General features: G+C 53.8%; 1 protein-coding gene across 2 annotated transcripts; it reads left to right on the top strand.

Moving 5' to 3' along the window:
* The first annotated feature begins 819 nt into the window (after positions 1–819).
* Positions 820–21,011, top strand: LOC125622451 (Fc receptor-like protein 5). 2 transcript variants are annotated; one of them, XM_075118930.1, is made up of 11 exons: positions 820–991; positions 1,109–1,147; positions 1,971–2,270; positions 5,873–6,202; positions 7,635–7,964; positions 10,335–10,655; positions 12,054–12,374; positions 12,976–13,296; positions 13,673–13,993; positions 15,064–15,168; positions 18,788–21,011. In XM_075118930.1, exons 1-11 carry the CDS (start codon positions 961–963, stop codon positions 18,883–18,885), a joined length of 2,517 nt encoding a protein of 838 aa, XP_074975031.1. In that variant the 5' UTR covers positions 820–960; the 3' UTR covers positions 18,886–21,011. The 2 variants fall into 2 exon arrangements, with proteins under 2 accessions (XP_074975031.1, XP_074975032.1); XM_075118931.1 differs by lacking the exon at positions 13,673–13,993.
* Positions 21,012–21,270: the final 259 nt, after the last annotated feature.

The raw sequence follows: 21,270 nt of genomic DNA, 5'->3' as shown, positions 1-21,270 counted from the left end.
TACCCCCTCCCCATCCACCACAGAAGATGCTCCCAAATATTGGTTCAAACTGGATTCTCCCAAGATGAGCCTATGAAGAAAGGACAGTGGATAAATAGCTTGGTTGACAACAGGCTTGGGGCTTAGTTGGTTCTGCCCCAGCTAAAGGAGAGGAGCTCCGGTCCACAGAGGGCCCCAATCCAGGTCCAAGCAGAGAGGCCAGGCCAAGGGTCTGAGGGCTGGAAAGACTGACACCGGCCAGAGCCAGGGTGGGGATGGGTGGGTTGATCTCCGGTGAGCCTATTAGCATGCGTGGAGGGTCTTTTGTTGCTTTGAAATGTTTCCCCAGTAGTGCTTCCCCCTCAGGACGCAGTGGGCTTGGTTAGAAAGTGCTGTGTGATCACTGGAAACCGCTAGCAATTGTGTTGTTTATAGACTCTGAGAGGAAGGCAGCGCAAACCCAGCTATAGACAGAGGTACTCGCCGGAGAAGTCCCAGTGAAGGCAGGAGACCGTGCAGCCAGGAAAATCCCCACACGGGAGGATGAGAGATGTACATCTCCACCCAAGAGAGGTGACGGCCGAGGAGCTGGGAGCCTAGCGCAGGGACACTTGCTGGATTGCAGAGTGGGAAATACAAGCTCAGGAGCTTGGACCTGGGAGGGGGCAGCAGGAAAAGGTGTGTGGATGGTCCACAGAACAAGGGCCGGTGGCATCTGGAGGCGAATAGATGGGCTGTGGAGGGGAAGAGGCCGAGATTGTGGTTGCGCCAGGATTTCCTGTGTTGGGTTGGAGCCTGTGACTTCTCAGAGATCATGGGATGGAGGGAGGGAGGGCCGAGGGATGAGCAACGCATCCTGTCATGGGATTGTCCATCTCGTGGGACGGACAAAGCAGAAGGGTCAGTCACCCTTCTGGAGGGAAACACAGCTGGTGGCTGAGCTGAGAACACAGCTCCCAGCCCCAGAGGGACCCGTTCAGCATGGCGCTAACTCTCCTTCTGCCTGTGCTGGGTGAGTGACTTCCCTGTCTGTCTGTCTGTCTTCTCCTGGTACCCACCTCCCCCATTCTCCCCAGCATCTCATCTCTTGTGTACTTGGAGGTCTCATCAACTCTTCTCTCTCTTTCAGCCTCTCTCCAGCTCCTTCCCCGGCTGGTGTCCCCTGCAGGTAATGCTGATGCCGGTCCTTGCTGAGATGCCACTGCTGGGGGTAGGAATGTCTTGGGAGCCGGGGTGGGGTATTTCCCCCCTTTGAAGCTGTGAGATGTGGAAGTGCAGGTAGGGGGTAGCTGAGTCCAGAGGTCTCCAACTCCCTCTTTGCTCCTTATGCCTGGCCGGCCCCAGTTCATTTCGACTAACACCGTTCCTGTCCCAGAGCAGGTGAGATGAGTTGGGTGGGTCTCCGTCCAGGTCCCAGCAGAGAGGCCCCCACCAGGCAATGAAAGATGGGTGCCCCCCTGCCTTCTGCAGGGGAGGGAGCCATAAACTGGCGGGGGTGGGGGGTTGTGGGGACCTGGGTGGAGAGGAACTCAGGGCTAATGATGATGAGCTCAGCTCCGGGACCAGCTGAGCCAGCACACTTCCCCTGGTGGAGGGAACCTGCACATTGTGAACGCTTCCGCTCAGAGAGGAAGTGGCCTGACCCCACATCTATTTGGAGTTCCCAGCTCCTCTTTCTCTTGTACCTTGCATCACGCCACGGGGCAGCCCTGAGGGGAGCTGATGCGGGATGGCCTCCCTCCACCTTCCCAAGTGGGGAGAGATTGTGCCGTGTTCACCTCAGCCCTGTCACACACAGGGCAGCTGCCCCTTCTCACAGCGAGGGGCTCAGGCCCTGGGCAGACTCAGGAAGGTCACAGTCAAGTCACCATCTTGAGATTTCCTCCTTCACCACTCTTTCATCTCTTTTTAACAAATGCCGAGATTCTGCTTGAATCCCATGACCCCATGGTGGGTTATGAGCCGGTGCTAATGGAACCTTGGTTCCCCAGCTAACCACCCAGCCCCAGCCTTCTCCGTGCATCCCCAGAAGGTTGAATACCTACTTGGAGACATCGTGGGCCTCACATGCTCTGCTCCCCCTGCAAAGGATCGGGTGTCGGTATTCCAATACTACAGCAATATGGGATGGGCTGTTTCAGCCAAGGTGTCCTCCGGGTGGAAACACACCTACAACCTCAACATCACCGAGCCACGGATTGCGGGTTCGTACAGTTGTAACTATTACACGGGCAAGCCTGGTCATTTCGTCCACTCCGGGGAGAGCAACCGGATCACCATCAGAGTCAAAGGTGAGGTCCGTCTGTCTGTCTGTCTATCTATCTAACAATCTATTGTGGCAAGGCACCCCTTTTGCCTTGCTGGACTTAGTGCTCCCTCCTCTGGCAGGGACATGGCCTCGGGTAAGTCAGCCCCACTCTGGAGCGTGTCTGTCTTCCCTCTTCGGGGTTTGTTTCTCAGAGCTTTCCCGGTCGGCCTCGGGGCAGGCCTGAGGAGTGCTCCTCTGCCAAACAAAGGGAAACAAGTCTATAATGCACCGAAGCAAACTTCTCCCCCTCCCCGGAGAGAGGTTTTAACAGGTTTCAGGCAGCCCTTAACTGGACTCAGGTGTCCCTGATTGACCTGAAGTAATCCCTTCCCAGCTTGTAGGAAAAAGGGCCTTTCCCATTCTAGGGCTGACACACCTGTTTTCCCAGCCCCTCCTGCAGCTGTCCAGCCTGACTTTGTCACACGAGCTACAGCAGGGGTTTCCAACTCAATTTACCTTAGCACTGGTGCCAGTCCTCAAATCCTCCCAGTGGGACAATAATGTCACTCATGCCGCCCAAAACTCCGCCCCCCCAAACTCTGCCTCCCACCTGCCTAAGGCTCTGGGTGGGGGGAGGGGGTTGGGTGCAGAAGGGGTGAGAGGTTGGGCTCTGGAAGGGAGTTTGGGTGGGGGAGGGGTTCTGGGGTGCAGGCTCTGGGCTGGGGCAGGGGATTGGGGTGCAGGGTGCAGGCTCTAGGAGGGAGTTTGGATGCAGAAGGGGTGAGAGGTTGGGGTCTGGAAGGGAGTTTGGGTGGGGGAGGGGGACTGGCATGCCGGCTCTGGGACATAGTTTGGTTAGAGGCTCTGGGCTGGGGCGGGGGATTGGGGTGCAGGGCACAGGCTCTGGGAGGGAGTTTGGGTGCAGAAGGGGTGAGAGGTTGGGGTCTGGAAGGGAGTTTGGGTGGGGGAGGGGGTCTGGGGTGCAGGCTCTGGGATGGGGCAGGGGGTGGGGGTGCAGGAGCAGGGGGGAGGGGTGCAGGCTCTGGGAGGGGGTTGGGGGGTGCGGCGCTTACCTGGGGCTCCAAGGCGGGATGGGCCAGGGGGCCTCCATGCGCTGCTGCCCTCAGGCACCGTCCCTGCAGCTTCCCATTGGGTGCAGGGGCAGCATGCAGAGGCCCCACCCCGGGGCCACAGGGAGGGTCAGGCAGCCATGTGGAGCCGCTGCTGCTGATGGTGGGCGGGGCCCCGGGCCATTTTAAATCGCCAGGGGGACGCCCAGGGGGAGGGTAGCAGGCGGGACCACGGGAGAGACCCGCCTCCAAATTGCTGGAGCCCCGCGGTCCACAATGGGGAGGATCTTGGGTTGCAGACGGACCGTGGGCCGGGACTTTGAGACCCCTGATCTACAGGAACTCCTCCCTGACCGTCCCCGGTTAACGATGTGACGTGGCTGATCTCATAGAGAACAGGCTGGTTTAAAGCTGCGCAATGCTCCCTTATAACGCTGTTTGGCAGCCGCCTGCTTTGTCCACTGCTTGCAGGGAGAGCAGCCGGTGGAGCTGGTGGGGGCTCGGAGCCAGAGTGGGCCGGCAGCCCCCCCATCGGCTCCCCTAAGTTTCCTGGGTGGCAGCCACCCAGGACGCTACCAATTGCCGGCAGTTCAGGTGTCCCTCCCCGCCACTGCCTTGTTCTGCTCCTGCCCTCTGCCTTGCTTTCTGGGGGCGGGGAGAGCGTTGCTGATGTCAGGGTGTCCCCTCCTCCTGCTCCCGCTCCTGCCCCTGCTCCTGGCCCCCATCGCCACGCGGGGGGAGGGGGGGGCACACACGACAGGGCTCAGGACGGAGGGAGCTTGCTGGCAGTGGCTGCTGTCTCAACTTACTGATCTACTTAAAAAGGCAATGTACTTAGAATGGAGTCAGTGTACTTAAAGGGGCAATGCGCGTCTCTCTCTCTCACACACACACACGGTGTCTCTCTCTCTTTCTCACACACACCCAGTGTGTGTGTGTCTGTCTCTCTCTCTCACACACACATGCACCACCTGGCACTTTGGAAAGTGGAGTGAGTGGTGCTCTCCAGTGGGATAGCCTGGGTTCATCATAACGTTCGGTTTCGGCAGGGAATGTTTGCAGTCACTGCCCTGCGTCTGTTGTGTTTCCTCCCTCCATCCCTTCTGCCTTGTAGAGTGTGAGATTACATTAAAAACAATGTGCTAACCCTTGAGGGCTCAGCCAAGTGCTAGTTCATCATTTAGCAGTAAAGGATTCCCTGGGAAATATCCCACCCTCTGGCTTCATCACCTCAACCAACCTTCACAATCATCTTTGTTGTGTACAGTATTCAATTGTTTGTTTAAAACTTACACTGTGTGTGTGTGTGTATATATATAGTCTTTTGTCTGGCAAAAAACAGTTCCCTGGAACCTAACCCCACCTATTTACATTAATTCTTATCGGGAAATTGGATTCGCTTAACATCGCTTTGCTTAAAGAAGCATTTTTCTGGAACATAACTACAACTTATGCCGAGGGAGGGATAGCTCAGTGGTTTGAGCATTGGCTTGCTAAACCCAGGGTTGTGAATTCAATCCTTGAGGGAGCCGTTTGGGATCTGGGGCAAAAATTGGGGATTGGTCCTGCTTTGAGCAGGGGGTTGGACTAGATGACCTCCTGAGGTCTCTTCCAACCCTGATATTCTATGATTCTATGAACTTTAAGCAAGAAGTTACTGTATCTATCTATTTATCTATCTATCCCCATACTCTCTCTCTCTCTCCTTCTCTCCATACCCCCCTCTATCTATCTCTGTACACCACAATGTAGCTATTTAAATATCAAGAGACACGCTTCTCCCTTTGTTCTTGCTTTTACACACGCACGCACACACACACTTATCTTTTGAATGTCAATGACTGTCAAAGTCATGCCATTATGGAGGAGGGTCTGTCTGCCCCATTGTCTGTCAGGAGCAGGTAATATATGCCATGGTTTATCTTTCATGGGTTATTTCCCAGCCATTCATTTCCGAATCATGGACACCTAACATGGCTGTCCGACTGGCAACTGTATGGCTGCCCAATAGCAGGCAAGCATGCCCATCCAATATGGGGTCACACACTTAGCAAAATGGCTAGTAAATATGGCCGGTCAACTAGCAACAACTTTGCAGCCCAACATGGCAGCCCAAATACTAACATGCCCATCCAAAATGGCTGCTCACACTCGACAAAATAAACATGGCTGCCCAACTGGCAACAACATGGCCACCCAACTTACTGCCCAACTTCTAAAATGGCCACCCATCATGGCTGTTCAGCTGCCAACAACATGGCAATCCAACATTCCTACCCAACTGAAAAGAGCCTGATTGCCCAAACATAGCTACCAACATGGCCACCAGTCTTAGTTGTCCAATAAAAACCAAGACCCAGAGGGTTCCAGGAGCATGGCTGCCCAACACAGTAACCCAATGGCTAGCAACCCCCCAAGGCAGTTTTCTGAGGAAGGAATTCCCAATTCCAGCTCCAACAACTTGTTCAAAGTCCTGGAGGGAGGGAAGATGCATCTGTTCCATTCTCCGAACCACATTTTCACATTCCTCCATCTCCTGCCCTGGCTGACCCCGACCCTTTGCTGCCCCGTTCAGACCCCCCTGCAGAGCCGACACTGAGTGTGGATCCCACGTCTGGAGTGGTGAGCGAAGGGCACCCCCTACTCATCACCTGTACAGCCCCTGGGGACGCCAGAGAGCTGAGGTTTCACTTCTACCAGGATGGAGCCAAGATCATCCCTGGGGACGCTGGGTCTGAGATCAGCACTGCGGAGACCAGGACTAGCTCAATGACAGTCTCTGTGCTCAGCATCCCGCGAGTTGACACCAACAGCACCGGGGAATACACCTGTCAGTACGAGGAGAAACAGAGTGAGAGGTGGATCCTGTCCACCAGGAGCCAGGCTGTGACTGTTACCTTGAAAGGTGAGGCTGCCCTAGAGAATTAAATCAACCCCTACATACAAACAACACTTCCTACAGCGCACACACACACCGCAACCAATAACTCAGTAAGGCAACAAAATATTTGGCTCTCAAACAGTGCCACCCAGCATGGCCGCCCCTTCCCCACCCTCTGCTGCCCCCTAGTGCCTATTATACAGTATAGCCGCCCCTCCCCCACCCCCACCCTCTGCTGCCCCCTAGTGCCCATGATACAGTACAGCCGCCCCTTCCCCACACCCACCCTCTGCTGCCCCTAGTGCCCATTATACAGTACAGCCGCCCCTTCCCCACCCCCACCCTCTGCTGCCCCCTAGTGCCCATGATACAGTATAGCCGCCCCTTCCCCACACCCACCCTCTGCTGCCCCTAGTGCCCATTATACAGTACAGCCGCCCCTTCCCCACCCCCACCCTCTGCTGCCCCTAGTGCCCATGATACAGTATAGCCGCCCCTTCCCCACACCCACCCTCTGCTGCCCCTAGTGCCCATTATACAGTACAGCCGCCCCTTCCCCACCCCCACCCTCTGCTGCCCCCTAGTGCCCATTATACAGTACAGCCGCCTCTTCCCCACCCCCACCCTCTGCTGCCCCCTAGAGCCCATTATACAGTACAGCCTCCCCTTCCCCGCCCCCACCCTCTGCTGCCCCTAGTACCCGTTATACAGTACAGCCCCCCCTTCCCCGTCCCCACCCTCTGCTGCCCCCTAGTGCCCCTTATACAGTACAGCCGCCCCTTCCCACCCCCACCTCTGCTGCCCCTAGTGACCATTATACAGTACAGCCGCCCCTTCCCACCCCCACCCTCTGCTGCCCCCTAGTGCCCATTGTACAGTACAGCCGCCCCTTCCCACCCCCACCCTCTGCTGCCCCCTAGTGCCCATTGTACAGTACAGCCCAGGGGTGGCTAAGCTGGGGCTCCGGAGCCACATGTAGCTCTTCAGAAGTTAACAGGCGGCTCCTTGTCTAGGCACCGACTCCGGGGCTGGAGCTACAGGAGCCAACTTCCCAATGTGTCGGGGGGGTGCTCACTGCTCAACCCCTGGCTCTGCCACAGCCCCTTCCCCCACTCCACCCCTTCCTGCCCCCTCCCCTGAGCCTGCCCTGCCTTCGCTCCTCTCCCCTCTCCTCCAGAGCCTCCTGCACACCAGGAAACAGCTGATGGCGAGGTGCGGCGAGGGAGGGGAGGCGCTGATCGGTGGGGCTGCTGGTGGGTGGGAGGAGCTGGGAGTGGGGGGAACGGGGAGCTGATGGGGGGTTGCTGACGTATTACTGTGGCTCTTTGGCAATGTACATTAGAAAATTCTGGCTCCTTCTTGGGCTCAGGTTGGCCACCCCTGGTATAGCCACTGCTTTTCCACACTCAGCACTGTGGTTCCCATGCTAACCTCTCCGTGTTGCTGCTCCCCACAGATCCCCCTCCACGACCAGTGCTGAGCATGGATCCCCCATCAGGAGAGGTGAACGAAGGTTTCCCTCTGCTCATCACCTGCACAGCCCCTGGGGCTGCCAGCGAATGGAGGTTTCACTTCTACAAAGATGGAGCAAAGATTGTCCCTGGGGATGTGGGGTCTGAGATCAGCATCAAGGAGCCCGGCACCAGCTCTAGGAATGTCTCTGTGCTGAGCATCCCACGGGCTGGTCTCAACAGCGCCGGGGAATTCACTTGCGGGTATGAGGAGAGTGTGAGCGGAAGGTGGGTCCCATCCCCAAGGAGCTGGCCTGTGAACATCACCGTGAAGGGTGAGGATGCCCTAGAGACTCAAATCCAATGCAAGATATATTCAGTGCTTCCTCAAATAGGGGGCAAAGGGACACACATGGGCACCTGTGCACACACTCAGCTGCCTTTTGAAGGAGAACGATTGTTGGGGTGACGCAGAGGTGAAATAAATGCCCCCTCAATGCAACTTGCATTCCTTATCCTGTCCCATAGAATCATAGAATCATAGAATATCAGGGTTGGAAGGGACCTCAGGAGGTCATCAAGTCCAACCCCCTGCTCAAAGCAGGACTAGTCCCCAACTAAATCATCCCAGCCAGGGCTCTGTCAAGCCTGACCTTAAAAACTTCTAAGGAAGGGGATTCCACCACCTCCCTAGGGAACCCATTCCAGGGCTTCACCACTCTCCTAGTGAAAAAGTTTTTCCTAATATCCAACCTAGACCTCCCCCACTGCAACTTGAGACCATTACTCCTTGTTCTGTCATCTGCCACCACTGAGGACAGTCTAGATCCATCCTCTTTGGAACCCCCTTTCAGGTAGTTGAAAGCAGCTATCAAATCCCCCCTCATTCTTCTCTTCTGCAGATTAAACAATCCCAGTTCCCTCAGCCTCTCCTCATAAGTCATGTGCTCCATCCCCTCATCATTTTTGTTGCCCTCTGCTGGACGCTTTCCAATTTTTCCACATCCCTCTTGTCGTGTGGGGCCCAAAACTGGACACAGAACTCCAGATGTGGCCTCACCAATGTTGAATAGAGGGGAACGATTATATCCTTCGATCTGCTGGCAATGCTCCTACTTATACAGCCCAAAATACCGTTAGCCTTCTTGGCAACAAGGGCACACTATTGACTCATATCCAGCTTCTTGTCCACTGTAACCCTAGGTCCTTTTCTGTAGAACTGCTGCCTAGCCACTTGGTCCCTAGTCTGTAGCGGTGCATGGGATTCTTCCGTCCTAAGTACAGGACTCTGCACTTGTCCTTGTTGAACCTCATCAGATTTCTTTTGGCCCAATTCTCTAATTTGTCTAGGGCCCTCTGTATCCTATCCCTACCCTCCAGCGTATCTACCTCTCCCCCCAGTTTAGTGTCATCTGCAAACTGCTGAGGGTGCAATGCAATCCACACCATCCTCCAGATCATTAATGAAGATATTGAACAAAACCGGCCCCAGGACCGACCCTTGGGGCACTCCACTTGATACCTGCACCAAATAGACATGGAGCCATTGATCACTACCCCTTGAGCCCGACAAGCTAGCCAACTTTCTATCCACCTTATTGTCCATTCATCCAGCCCATACCTCTTTAACTTGCTGGCAAGAATACTGTGGGAGACCATGTCAAAAGCTTTGCTAAAGTCAAGGAACAACATGTCCACTGCTTTCCCTTCATCCACAGAGCCAGTTATCTCGTCATAGAAGGCAATTAGATTAGTCAGGCATGACTTACCCTTGGTGAATCCATGCTGACTGTTCCTGATCACTTTCCTCTCCTCTAAGTGCTTCAGAATGGATTCCTTGAGGACCTGCTCCATGATTTTTCCAGGGACTGAGGTGAGGCTGACCGGCCTGTAGTTCCCAGGATCCTCCTTCTTCCCTTTTTTAAAGATGGGCACTACATTAGCCTTTTTCCAGTCGTCCGGGACCTCCCCCGATCACCATGAGGTTTCAAAGATAATGGCCAATGGCTCTGCAATCACATCCGCCAACTCCTTTAGCACTCTCGGATGCAACTCGTCCGACCCCATGGACTAGTGCTCGTCCAGCTTTTCTAAATAGTCCCGAACCACCTCTTTCTCCACAGGGGGCTGGCCACCTCCTCCCTATGCTGTGCTGCCCAGTGCAGCGGTCTGGGAGCTGACCTTGTTTGTGAAGACAGAGGCAAAAAAGGATTGAGTGCAATAGTTTTTCCACATCCTCTGTCACTAGGTTGCCTCCCTCATTCAGTAAGGGGCCCACACTTTCCTTGACTTTCTTCTTGTGGCTAACATCCCTGAAGAAACCCTTCTTGCTACTCTCTTGATAGTCTTTTATAAAGTAGAGCCGCCGCTTCCCTGCCCACACTTTCTGCTGCCCCAGTTCCTATTATACAGTATAGCCGCCCCTACCCCACCCCCACCCTCTGCTGCCCCCTGGTGCCCATTACACAGTACAGCCGCCCCTTCCCACCCCCACCCTCTGCTGCCCCCTGGTGCCCATTATACAGTACAGCCGCCCCTTCCCCCCCCCCCCACTGCTCCCTGGTGCCCATTACACAGTACAGCCGCCTCTTCCCCGCCCCCACCCTCTGCTGCCCGCTGGTGCCCATTACACAGTAGAGTGGACTTTTTACCAGTTTCCCCAATCTGGATCTCCTGCTGACCCATCCACTTTGTCCTCCCCTCAGATCCCCTTCCCTTGCCGGTGCTGAGCCTGGATCCCCCATCTGGGGTGGTGATCAAGGGGGTCCCCTTAGTCCTCACCTGCACAGCCCCTGGAGATGCCAGCGAGTGGAGATTTCACTTCTATAAAGATGGGGCTGAGATTGTCCCCGGAGACATGGGGTCTGAGATCAGCACGAAAGAGTCCAGCACGGATTCCATGATGCTCACTTTCCCACGGGCTGGTCCTGCGAGCTCCGGGGAATTCACCTGCGGCTATGAGGAGAACGTGAGGGGGAGGTGGATCCCGTCCCCCAGGAGTCAGGCTGTGAACGTCACCACGAAGGGTGAGGCTGCCACTAAATCTCCAAATGCCATTGACGTTATACTGCAGAGTCCTGCAGTGGGGAGAACAGGGAAACACACACACCCAGCTGTCTTTTGAAGGACAACGGTTGTTGAAATGCTGCAGCAGTGTAATGAATGGCTGCCTGACTCAACTGCCATTCCTTATACTACCCTTAGTGCCCATTACACAGTATAGCCGCCCCTTCCGCGCCCCCACCCTCTGCTGCCCCCTACAGCCTATTATACAGTACAGCCGCCCCTTCCCCACCCCACCCTCTGCTGCCCCCTAGAGCCTATTATACAGTACATCCACCCCTTCCTCACCCCCACCCTCTGCTGCCTCCTACAGCCTATTATACAGTACATCCACCCCTTCCTCACCCCCACCCTCTGCTGCCCCCTACAGCCTATTATACAGTACATCCACCCCTTCCTCACCCCCACCCTCTGCTGCCCCCTAGTGCCCATTATACAGTACATCCACCCCTTCCCCACCCCCACCCTCTGCTGCCCCCTACAGCCTATTATACAGTATAGCCGCCTCTTCCCCACCCCACCCTCTGCTGCCCCCTAGAGCCCATTATACAGTACAGCCGCCCCTTCCCCACCCCCACCCTCTGCTGCCCCCTAGAGCCCATTATACAGTACAGCCACCCCTTCCCCACCCCCACCCTCTGCTGCCCCCTAGTGCCCCTTATACAGTACATCCACCCCTTCCCCACCCCCACCCTCTGCTGCCCCCTACAGCCTATTATACAGTATAGCCGCCTCTTCCCCACCCCACCCTCTGCTGCCCCCTAGAGCCCATTATACAGTACAGCCGCCCCTTCCCCACCCCCACCCTCTGCTGCCCCCTAGAGCCCATTATACAGTACAGCCACCCCTTCCCCACCCCCACCCTCTGCTGCCCCCTAGAGCCCATTATACAGTATAGCCGACCCTTCCCCGACCCCACCCTCTGCTGCCCCCTAGAGCCCATTATACAGTACAGCCGCCCCTTCCCCACCCCACCCTCTGCTGCCCCCTAGAGCCCATTATACAGTACAGCCGCCCCTTCCCCACCCCCACCCTCTGCTGCCCCCTAGAGCCCATTATATAGTATAGCCGCCCCTTCCCCGCACCCATCCTCTGCTGCCCCCTAGAGCCCATTATACAGTACAGCCGCCCCTTCCCCATCCCCACCGTCTGCTCCCCCTGGTGCCTAATATACAGTATAGCCGCCCCTTCCCCACCACCACCCTCTGCTGCCCCCTAGTGCCCATTATACAGTATAGCCGCCCCTTCCCCGCCCCCACCCTCTGCTGCCCCCTAGTGCCCATTATACAGTAGAGTGGACTTTTTACCAGTTTCCCCAATCTGGATCTCCTGCTGACCCATCCACTTTGTCCTCCCCTCAGATCCCCTTCCCTTGCCGGTGCTGAGCCTGGATCCCCCATCTGGGGTGGTGATCAAGGGGGTCCCCTTAGTCCTCACCTGCACAGCCCCTGGAGATGCCAGCGAGTGGAGATTTCACTTCTATAAAGATGGGGCTGAGATTGACCCCGGAGACATGGGGTCTGAGATCAGCATCAAAGAGTCCAGCATGGATTCCATGATGCTCACTTTCCCACGGGCTGGTCCTGCGAGCTCCGGGGAATTCACCTGCGGCTATGAGGAGAACGTGAGGGGGAGGTGGATCCCATCCCCCAGGAGTCAGGCTGTGAACGTCACCACGAAGGGTGAGGCTGCCACTAAACCTCCAAATACCATTGAAGTTATAATGCAGAGTCCTGCAGTGGGGAGAACAGGGAAACACACACACCCAGCTGTCTTTTGAAGGACAACGGTTGTTGAAATGCTGTAGCAGTGTAATGAATGGCTGCCTGACTCAACTGCCATTCCTTATACTACCCTTAGTGCCCATTACACAGTATAGCCGCCCCTTCCGCGCCCCCACCCTCTGCTGCCCCCTACAGCCTATTATACAGTACATCCACCCCTTCCCCACCCCCACTCTCTGCTGCCCCTTAGTGCCCATTATACAGTATAGCCGCCCCTTCCCCACCCCCACCCTCTGCAGCCCCCTAGTGCCTATTATACAGTATAGCCGCCCCTTCCCACCCCCACCCTCTGCTGCCCCCTAGTGCCCATTATACAGTATAGCCGCCCCTTCCCCACCCCACCCTCTGCTGCCCCCTAGTGCCCATTATACAGTACAGCCGCCCCTTCCCCACCCCACCCTCTGCTGCCCCTATTGCCCATTATACAGTAGAGTGGACTTTTTACCAGTTTCCCCAATCTGGATCTCCTGCTGACCCATCCACTTTGTCCTCCCCTCAGATCCCCTTCCCTTGCCGGTGCTGAGCCTGGATCCCCCATCTGGGGTGGTGATCAAGGGGGTCCCCTTAGTCCTCACCTGCACAGCCCCTGGAGATGCCAGCGAGTGGAGATTTCACTTCTATAAAGACGGGGCTGAGATTGTCCCCGGAGACATGGGGTCTGAGATCAGCATCAAAGAGTCCAGCACGGATTCCATGATGCTCACTTTCCCAAGGGCTGGTCCTGCGAGCTCCGGGGAATTCACCTGCGGCTATGAGGAGAACGTGAGGGGGAGGTGGATCCTGTCCCGCAGGAGTCAGGCTGTGAACGTCACCACGAAGGGTGAGGCTGCCACTAAACCTCCAAATGCCATTGACGTTATACTGCAGAGTCCTGCAGTGGGGAGAACAGGGAAACACACACACCCAGCTGTCTTTTGAAGGACAACGGTTGTTGAAATGCTGCAGCAGTGTAATGAATGGCTGCCTGACTCAACTCCCATTCCTTATACTACCCTTAGTGCCCATTACACAGTATAGCCGCCCCTTCCGCGCCCCCACCCTCTGCTACCCCCTAGTGCCCATTATACAGTACAGCCGCCCCTTCCCCACCCCACCCTCTGCTGCCCCTTAGTGCCCATTATACAGTAGAGTGGACTTTTTACCAGTTTCCCCAATCTGGATCTCCTGCTGACCCATCCACTTTGTCCTCCCCTCAGATCCCCTACCCTTGCCGGTGCTGAGCCTGGATCCCCCATCTGGGGTGGTGATCAAGGGGGTCCCCTTAGTCCTCACCTGCACAGCCCCTGGAGATGCCAGCGAGTGGAGATTTCACTTCTACAAGGACGGGGCTGAGATTATCCACGGGGAAATGGGGTCTGAGATCAGCACCAAAGAGTCCAGCACGGATTCTATGATGCTCACTTTCCCACGGGCTGGTCCTGCGAGCTCCGGGGAATTCACCTGCGGCTATGAGGAGAACTTGAGGGGGAGGTGGATCCCGTCCCCCAGGAGTCGGGCTGTGAACGTCACCATGAAGGGTGAGGCTGCCATTAAACCTCCAAATGCCATCGAAGTTATACTGCAGAGTCCTGCAGTGGGGAGAACAGGGAAACACACACACCCAGCTGTCTTTTGAAGGACAACGGTTGTTGAAATGATGCAGCTGTGTAATGAATGGCTGCCTGACTCAACTGCCATTCCTTATACTACCCTTAGTGCCCATTACACAGTATAGCCGCCCCTTCCCCACCCCCACCCTCTGCTGCCCCCTAGTGCCTATTATACAGTATAGCCGCCCCTTCCCCACCCCCACCCTCTGCTGCCCCCTAGTGCCTATTATACAGTATAGCCGCCCCTTCCCCACCCCCACCCTCTGCTGCCCCCTAGTGCCTATTATACAGTATAGCCGCCCCTTCCCCACCCCCACCCTCTGCTGCCCCCTAGTGCCTATTATACAGTATAGCCGCCCCTTCCGCGCCCCCAACCTCTGCTGCCCCCTAGTGCCCATTATACAGTATAGCTGCCCCTTCCCCGCCCCCACCCTCTGCTGCCCCCTAGTGCCCATTATACAGTATAGCCGCCCCTTCCCACCCCCACCCTCTGCTGCCCCCTAGTGCCCATTATTCAGTATAGCCGCCCCTCTCCTGCCCCATCCTCTGCTGCCTCTGATGTTCAATATACAATGTAGGTACCAGGAGAACATGAATGGGAGATGGTCCCATCCCCAGAAACTGGCCTGTGAACGTCACTGTGAAGGGTGAGGCCCCCAAATGCGCCTGACAACCCCCCCAAAATGAAGCCACCTCAGTATCATACCAGCAGGCCCCTGCTACCTTCAAGGAGAGACCTTGGTTGCAAACTTTAAAGGGGACAGTAAGGAGACCCATTCCCCCCTGTTGCAGTATCGCTGATTGACACACAGGTGGCAGCATTTCACCATGGCTGGTACCAAAAGCATCTGGCAGGCAGAAAATCTTCCCTTATAGGGGAGGGCACCCATAGTTCCCTGCCCTGTCTGGGGTATAGTGGAGGTAGTAGGTGCCTATTCCCTGTTCTCCTGTCCATACGATTGCTGGCGATTAACACCTCTCCTTTCCCCTTCTCGTAGCTACCTGGTCTCTGCCCATCGCCCTGGCGGCTGGGTGCGTTGGTGCCGCGGTGGGTCTGGTTCTGCTGCTGCTTCTCATCTGTTTCTACAAGAGGAAGAAGAAAGGTGCGTAGGGAGAGAGATGGGGATGAGAAATGGGACCCAGGCACCGTGTCGGAAGCACAGGGCGCTCACCCCTACCTGGCGCCGCAGCTCTCAGTCCCTCTCCTTCCTCCCCCCTCCACCTGCAAGATTAATTTAGGATCACAAGACCCTATTGCAAAGGACTCTGTGTAATTGGCTAGAGCAGGACTTCCTTTCACGGGCTCATCGGTGATTTGGTAATACAGGACTTCAGTGCAAAGGACGGTGGGTAATTTGGGGTAAAGGAGTGTGGGGAGTTTACAGGAGGGAGACTCTGCTGCAATAGATCATGGGTAATTGGGTAGTTATAAGGTGCAAAGAATTGTGTTTCAGGGGAGAGAGGCCAGGATGGGGATTGGGACCAAGGCATCCAGGATGACCGTGCACACAGCTCACCCACAGGGGGCCTCGCAGAGGAGAGCTCAGGGTGAGGAATGGTGGGCATTCAAGCAATACTGACAGGAGGTCACACGACTGGTGCTGAAATGCAGCCAACTCTGGGGTGGGGTATCTGGGCCTACAGGTGCAATGAGACGTCACCCAGCAATCACTCGCTCTAGGCTGAGATGCAGCCAGCTCTAGGATGGAACACAGCAGCTTGAAGTCAGCTGCACAAATGAGTGGAAGGGCAAAAGCGGATGCTAGATCTCATGGAAGCAGCTGGGGTAGAGGAATTTAGGACAACAGAATCAGGTCAGCAGGTCTGGGGATATACTGGAGTTTATGGCCAGAGTCCTGGGCAAATTACATGGGGGGGGGGCAGGCGAAGGAGTGATTATAAGTGATTATAACTCAAAGCATAACAAGTCAGCTTTGGGCAAAAGAAATAAAAGCAAAATGCATTCTAAGCTGATCTTAACACTTTCAGTGCCCTTACAACCTCAGATGCTTCTCACCACAGGCTGGCTGGTTTCCCTTCAGCCGGGTTCTCCCATGCTTCAGTCGCATGGCGGTGGTCGTATCTGTAGATGTAGGTGGAAGAGAGAGGAAGAGCATGGCAAACGTCTCTCCCTTTTAGCATGTTCTTTCTTCCATCTTGGCTTTGCCCCCCCCCTTCAGAGTCAGGTGAGCATTACCTCATTGCAGTCCCAAACTGACCAAAGGAAGGGGGGTGACTCACTCAAACAGATCCTTTTGTTGCTGCCTAGGCCAGCATCCTTTGTTCCTGTGAGGTAGGGCTGGGTTTGCCCCCTACATGCCTCGATGAGGTGTGAACTGGCCCTCTGCTCTTAGAGAGTTTTTGCCTGGGCTTGCTTTAAGCCATGAGGATACATTTTCAGCATCATAACTATATACATGAAATTATAACCTATAACATTACTAATACAATTACTACAACATTACTATAATAACCAAGCTCAGTACATCATGAGCCTTCTGAAGACACCCGACATGACAAACTTTGCACTGGATACCACACAATCATTTTATAAGGATGAACATGGGGGTGTAGGGTGTTCCCATGTGGTACCGAACGTCACGCTCTCTCACAGGTTTCAGAGTAGCAGCCGTGTCAGTCTGTATTCACAAAAAGAAAAGGAGGACTTGTGGCACCTTAGAGACTAACAGATTTATTTGAGCATAAGGTTTCGTGAGCTACAGCTCTCACACTGTGACATGCTGTCAAGCCACAAACCTCTGACAGGCACAGCACTTACACAGCCATCCACAGGCAGGGACACGCCCAACTGAGGTACATGAATGATCTCCCAGGCACCCATGAAACATTAAAAGAGAGGCTCCAGCCAATTCCCCCAGCTCCTCCTCCCCCAGCAGTATCATCTTGCACTGGTCAGAAGCCTGGCCAAGGTAAGCTCATTACCTCGTTCCCCACTTCGTCAACAGAAATGGACGTGCACCCATCTTTGTAACCTGAGCTGAGATTCCCCAGGCACTTGAACCAAAACACACTGTTTTAGGTAAAATATAGAACAGATGATTAACTACAGAAAAACGGTTTCGAAGTGATTATAAGGAGCAAGTGCAGATATCAAAGTTGGTTCCTTAAGAAATAAAAATAAATTCACAGTCTAAGTTCTACAGACTAAACAGGATTTGAATCAAGCAGTGTCTCACTCTGAAGATGGTACAAGCAGGTTATAGATCCTCAGTACACAGGCTAGGACTCTTCTCCAGCCTGGGACCTGCCTCCCACAGTTCAAGGTCTTTGTCCTCCAAACGTGTTTTGGAAGTGAGGCCAAGAGATGATGTTACTTTCCCTCTTTTATACTTTCTTGCTAAGATCAGGTGGTCCCCATTGGTCAAGCAGTCTCCATTGTATACAGTCTATGGAAAGTGGATTCTTTCCTTGATGGGTGTTGTTGAGCCATTAATACTGCCTGGCTACTCCACTGTTGTACCTGAAAGGCTGGTTGTGGGTGTTCCCAACCTCACAACATATCTCAGTCACACACACAGCAATACTCCGTAATTTCCCATACAATGACAGCATACGCAATCCAACAGGACATTAATGTTCAACCGATGAAGACTTTTAAAATAATACCTCACAAAGTACACTTTGTAGCAAACATATCATAATTGTATGAGAGTGGTGAATACGGTGCTACTTTGAGGTACAGAGCATCACCCCATCCCTCTTAGTTCACTGCAGGAGTTTTAGTCACTGACTAATGCGGTGGCAGTGGACCCAAGGTCCTCTTTAGGCTTTGACCATACAACTCCTAAGTGTTGCTAAGCATTGTCATGTTACCCCCATGAGCTCTTGTAAAGTTCTGTGTATCTTTTAACCCTTTGTGGATCAGTCTGGTCATTTCAGAAGATAGCCAGTGTGTCTCCTCTGGGATGCTAGAAAGCATCTCTTTGTATCTGTTCAGTATTGTTAAACCATCTTCTTTTCCAACTGGTATTAACTCAATGCAGATATTAATGTTTTCTAGAGTGTAGGTAACTTGGCATTTAGCCAGCAATGCCATGAGGTAGTGTGCCTCGGTTTCCCCTTCCATGCAGCAGACCAGGTTTATTATGGTTTCTATGCTGTGACACACCCCCTACTGGGCCCTGGCCCTGCTCCCTGCAGCACAGTGCCATCTTGGGGCATTGGGCTCAACACTGCCCTACCTCTCTCTCTGCCTCACAGCGCCCCCTACCACCGCACTCTGGCACTGTGGTCAGCACTGACTATCAGGGGGAAGCCCCCTCACCCCACTTTCTGCAGCACAGCGCCCTCTAGCACCACACTGTGATACTGTGGTCAGCACTGACTATTAGGGGAGAGCCCCCCGTGCCCCGCTCCCTGCATCACAGCACCCCCTAGTGTTATGCTGGTGCATTGGAGTCAGTGCTGATTAAGATGCAAGAACAGCCCCTACTGAGCCGCCGCTCCCTGCAGCACAGCACCCCCTAGCAATGCATGGGGGCATTGCAGACAGCACTTTTCCCCAGGGGAGTGTGCCCCCTATTGAGCTACCCACAATGCCCCCTCCTGGCTTCCTTGCTTTGCTATCCCTTGTTGCTGTCCCATCTAAGTGCACCCCACCCTTTCCCATTCTGAGCCAGAACCCTAACGTGGAATAGAAACACATTATGAAATGCCCCAAGTACGTTAGCAATGTCACTGATTTGCTTTTCTCATTGGTAGGTTTCAAGTGGGAGCGAAGGAGGAGAACCGAGAACGATGGTTCCATCAGCAGTTACTCACCTATACCTTTGGCAATGATCAACCCAGACACTCTTTAACCTCCAGGGGAAATTACACTGTCCTACCTCAGTGCATGGGGCTGGACTTCAAGCTCCTTGCCTCTGTGTCCCCTCAGCTCCTTGCCTCTGTGTTCCCTGAAACATCATAGGGCCAATGAAGATCTGTGAAGCTTACCACACTCACTGTGCATATTCTCCCAAGGTCTCCTTCATACTGGCAGGCACACACCAAGTCTCCAGCCGAAAACATCCCTGGCAAAATGAGATGTGATTGTGTCTCTTTGCCTGCTGCAGAGAGACTGGGACTGTTCAAAAGGAAGGAAGAAGTTTCTATTCTCCCAACTTCTCAGCAAATCTCCCCTTTACCAGGAACGTTCAAGCTGATGTAAATCTCTGTAAATTTCCCATCTCCTGTTTGTCATTAAACCTCCCTTTAACCTCCTATGGTCTTTCTGCCGCCCCCTCCCCCATGATTCTATAAAATGAGACATGTCAGGCTGGAAGGGACCTGGAGGGGTCATGAAGTCCAGCCCCATGCACTGAGGTAGGACGATGTAGACCAGTGCTACTCAAAGCAGTGGTCCGCGGATTGGTGCCGGTCTGTGAGCCATCAGCTGCCAGTCTGCGTGCACACTGGGGAAAAAAATTGCCGGTCCCCCACGTCAGATTGCTTGAGAAGCACTGATGTAGACCATCTCCAACAGGTGTTTGTCCCACCTGGTCTCCAAAGCCTCCAGAGATGGGGCTTCCACAACCTCCTTTGGAAGCCGATTACAGAGCTTAACTCCCCTTACAGTTAGAAACTTTTCCCTAAGATGAGGAATAATTGATCCCCGCCCTCTTTGTAACAGCCCTTCACATATTGGAAGACTGTTATCAGGTGCCCGCAGTCTTCTTTTCTCAAGACTAAAAAAGCCCGTTTTTAAAAAAAACCCTTTCCTCATAGGTTAGGTTTTCGAAACCTTTGATCATTTTTGTTGCTCTCCTCTGGACTCTCTCGAATTTGTCCACATCTTTCCTAAAATCCCAGAATTGGACGCAGTTCTCCAGCTGACATCTCCCCAATGCTGAGTAGAGTAGGAGAATGACCTTCCATGGTTTACATATAAGACTCCTGTTAATACACCCCAGAATGATATTAGCCTTTTTCACAGCTGCATCGTGTTGGGGACTCATCTGCAATTTGTGATCCACCCTAACCCTGGATCCTTGTCAGCAGTACGACCCTCCTAGCCAGTTAGTCCCCAGTTTGCAGCTGTGCCTTTGATTTTTCCTTCCTAAGTGAAATTATTTGCACTTCAAGTATCAGAGGGGTAGCCATGTTAGTCTGTATCCACAAAAACTTTTCACTTGTCTCTATTTAATTTCTTCCTGTTGATTTCAGGCCAGTTCCCCAACTTGTCAAGGTTGTTTTGAATTCTAATCCTGTCCTCCAAAGCGCTTGCCACCCCTCCCAGTTTGGTGTCCTCCTCTAAGCCTGTTTTCCACTCTCCATTCTCCAAGTAATTCATGAAAATATTGACTAGTACCAGACCATAATTGAGCCCTGTGGGACACCATTAGGTACACCCTCTTGCTTTAATGGCAAACCATTGCTAACTACTCTTTGAGGATGGTCTTTCAACCCGTTGTGCACCCAGCTTATAATAATTTCACCTAGACCACATTTCCCTAGTTTGCTTATGAGAATGTTATGTGGGACTGTTGAACACCGGACTAAAATCAAGATACATCACGTCTATTGCTTCCTCCCATCCACGAAGCTAGTAACCCTGCCAAAGAAGGAAATGAGGTTGCTTTGGCATGATTTGCTCTTGACAAATCCATGCTGGCTCTTTCTAATGATCTTCTTATCTTCTAGGTGCTCACAGATTGATTGCTTAATAATTTGTTCCAGCATCTTTCCAGGTATTGAAGTTAGACTGACTGGTTCATAATAAATAAGGTCTTCCTTCTTCCCCTTTTTAAAGATGGCTACCATGTTTGCCCTTCCCCAGGTCTCTGGAATATCACCCATGCTCCATGACTTCTCTAAGATAATCACTGATGGTTCTGAGATTGTTTCAGCTAATTCCTTAAGTACCCTAGGATGATTTCATCAGGCACTGCCAACTTGGATACACCTAATGTCTCTAAATATTTTATAACTTGTTCTTTCTCTATTACCTTTGCTGTGGTTATTCCGTCCCCAGTGTGGTGTGTGTCATTGGCCCTGTACTCCTGACCCAGAAGGGAGATTCTCCTTAGAACTCCTGTCCCTGCTGAGTTAGGCTGTGGCCGGCTGTGTGCACCCACCATTAGACACACTATCAGGGAGAAGCCACTTTGCCCTGAATCCATGAGGCTGAGGGCTCAGAGTGGCAGCCCCCAGTGAGCTGAATTCAGTTCCTCCAGCTCTGGTCCCTGTTGTCTCATTAGGTCCGT

This window comes from Caretta caretta, chromosome 13 (assembly GCF_965140235.1).
Source record: "Caretta caretta isolate rCarCar2 chromosome 13, rCarCar1.hap1, whole genome shotgun sequence".
Classification (NCBI taxonomy): domain Eukaryota; kingdom Metazoa; phylum Chordata; order Testudines; family Cheloniidae; genus Caretta; species Caretta caretta.
Note: the sequence above shows the minus strand (reverse complement) of the source record. Positions and strands in the feature narration are given on the sequence as shown.

Bases quoted from the DNA above. Each gene is read 5' to 3' on its own strand.
- LOC125622451 (XM_075118930.1), top strand. From the start codon at position 961: ATGGCGCTAACTCTCCTTCTGCCTGTGCTGG. The intron at 6,203-7,634 runs GTGAGGCTGCCC...TGCTCCCCACAG, and splicing joins TGTGACTGTTACCTTGAAAG to ATCCCCCTCCACGACCAGTG. The intron at 13,994-15,063 runs GTGAGGCTGCCA...CCCTTCTCGTAG, and splicing joins TGTGAACGTCACCATGAAGG to CTACCTGGTCTCTGCCCATC.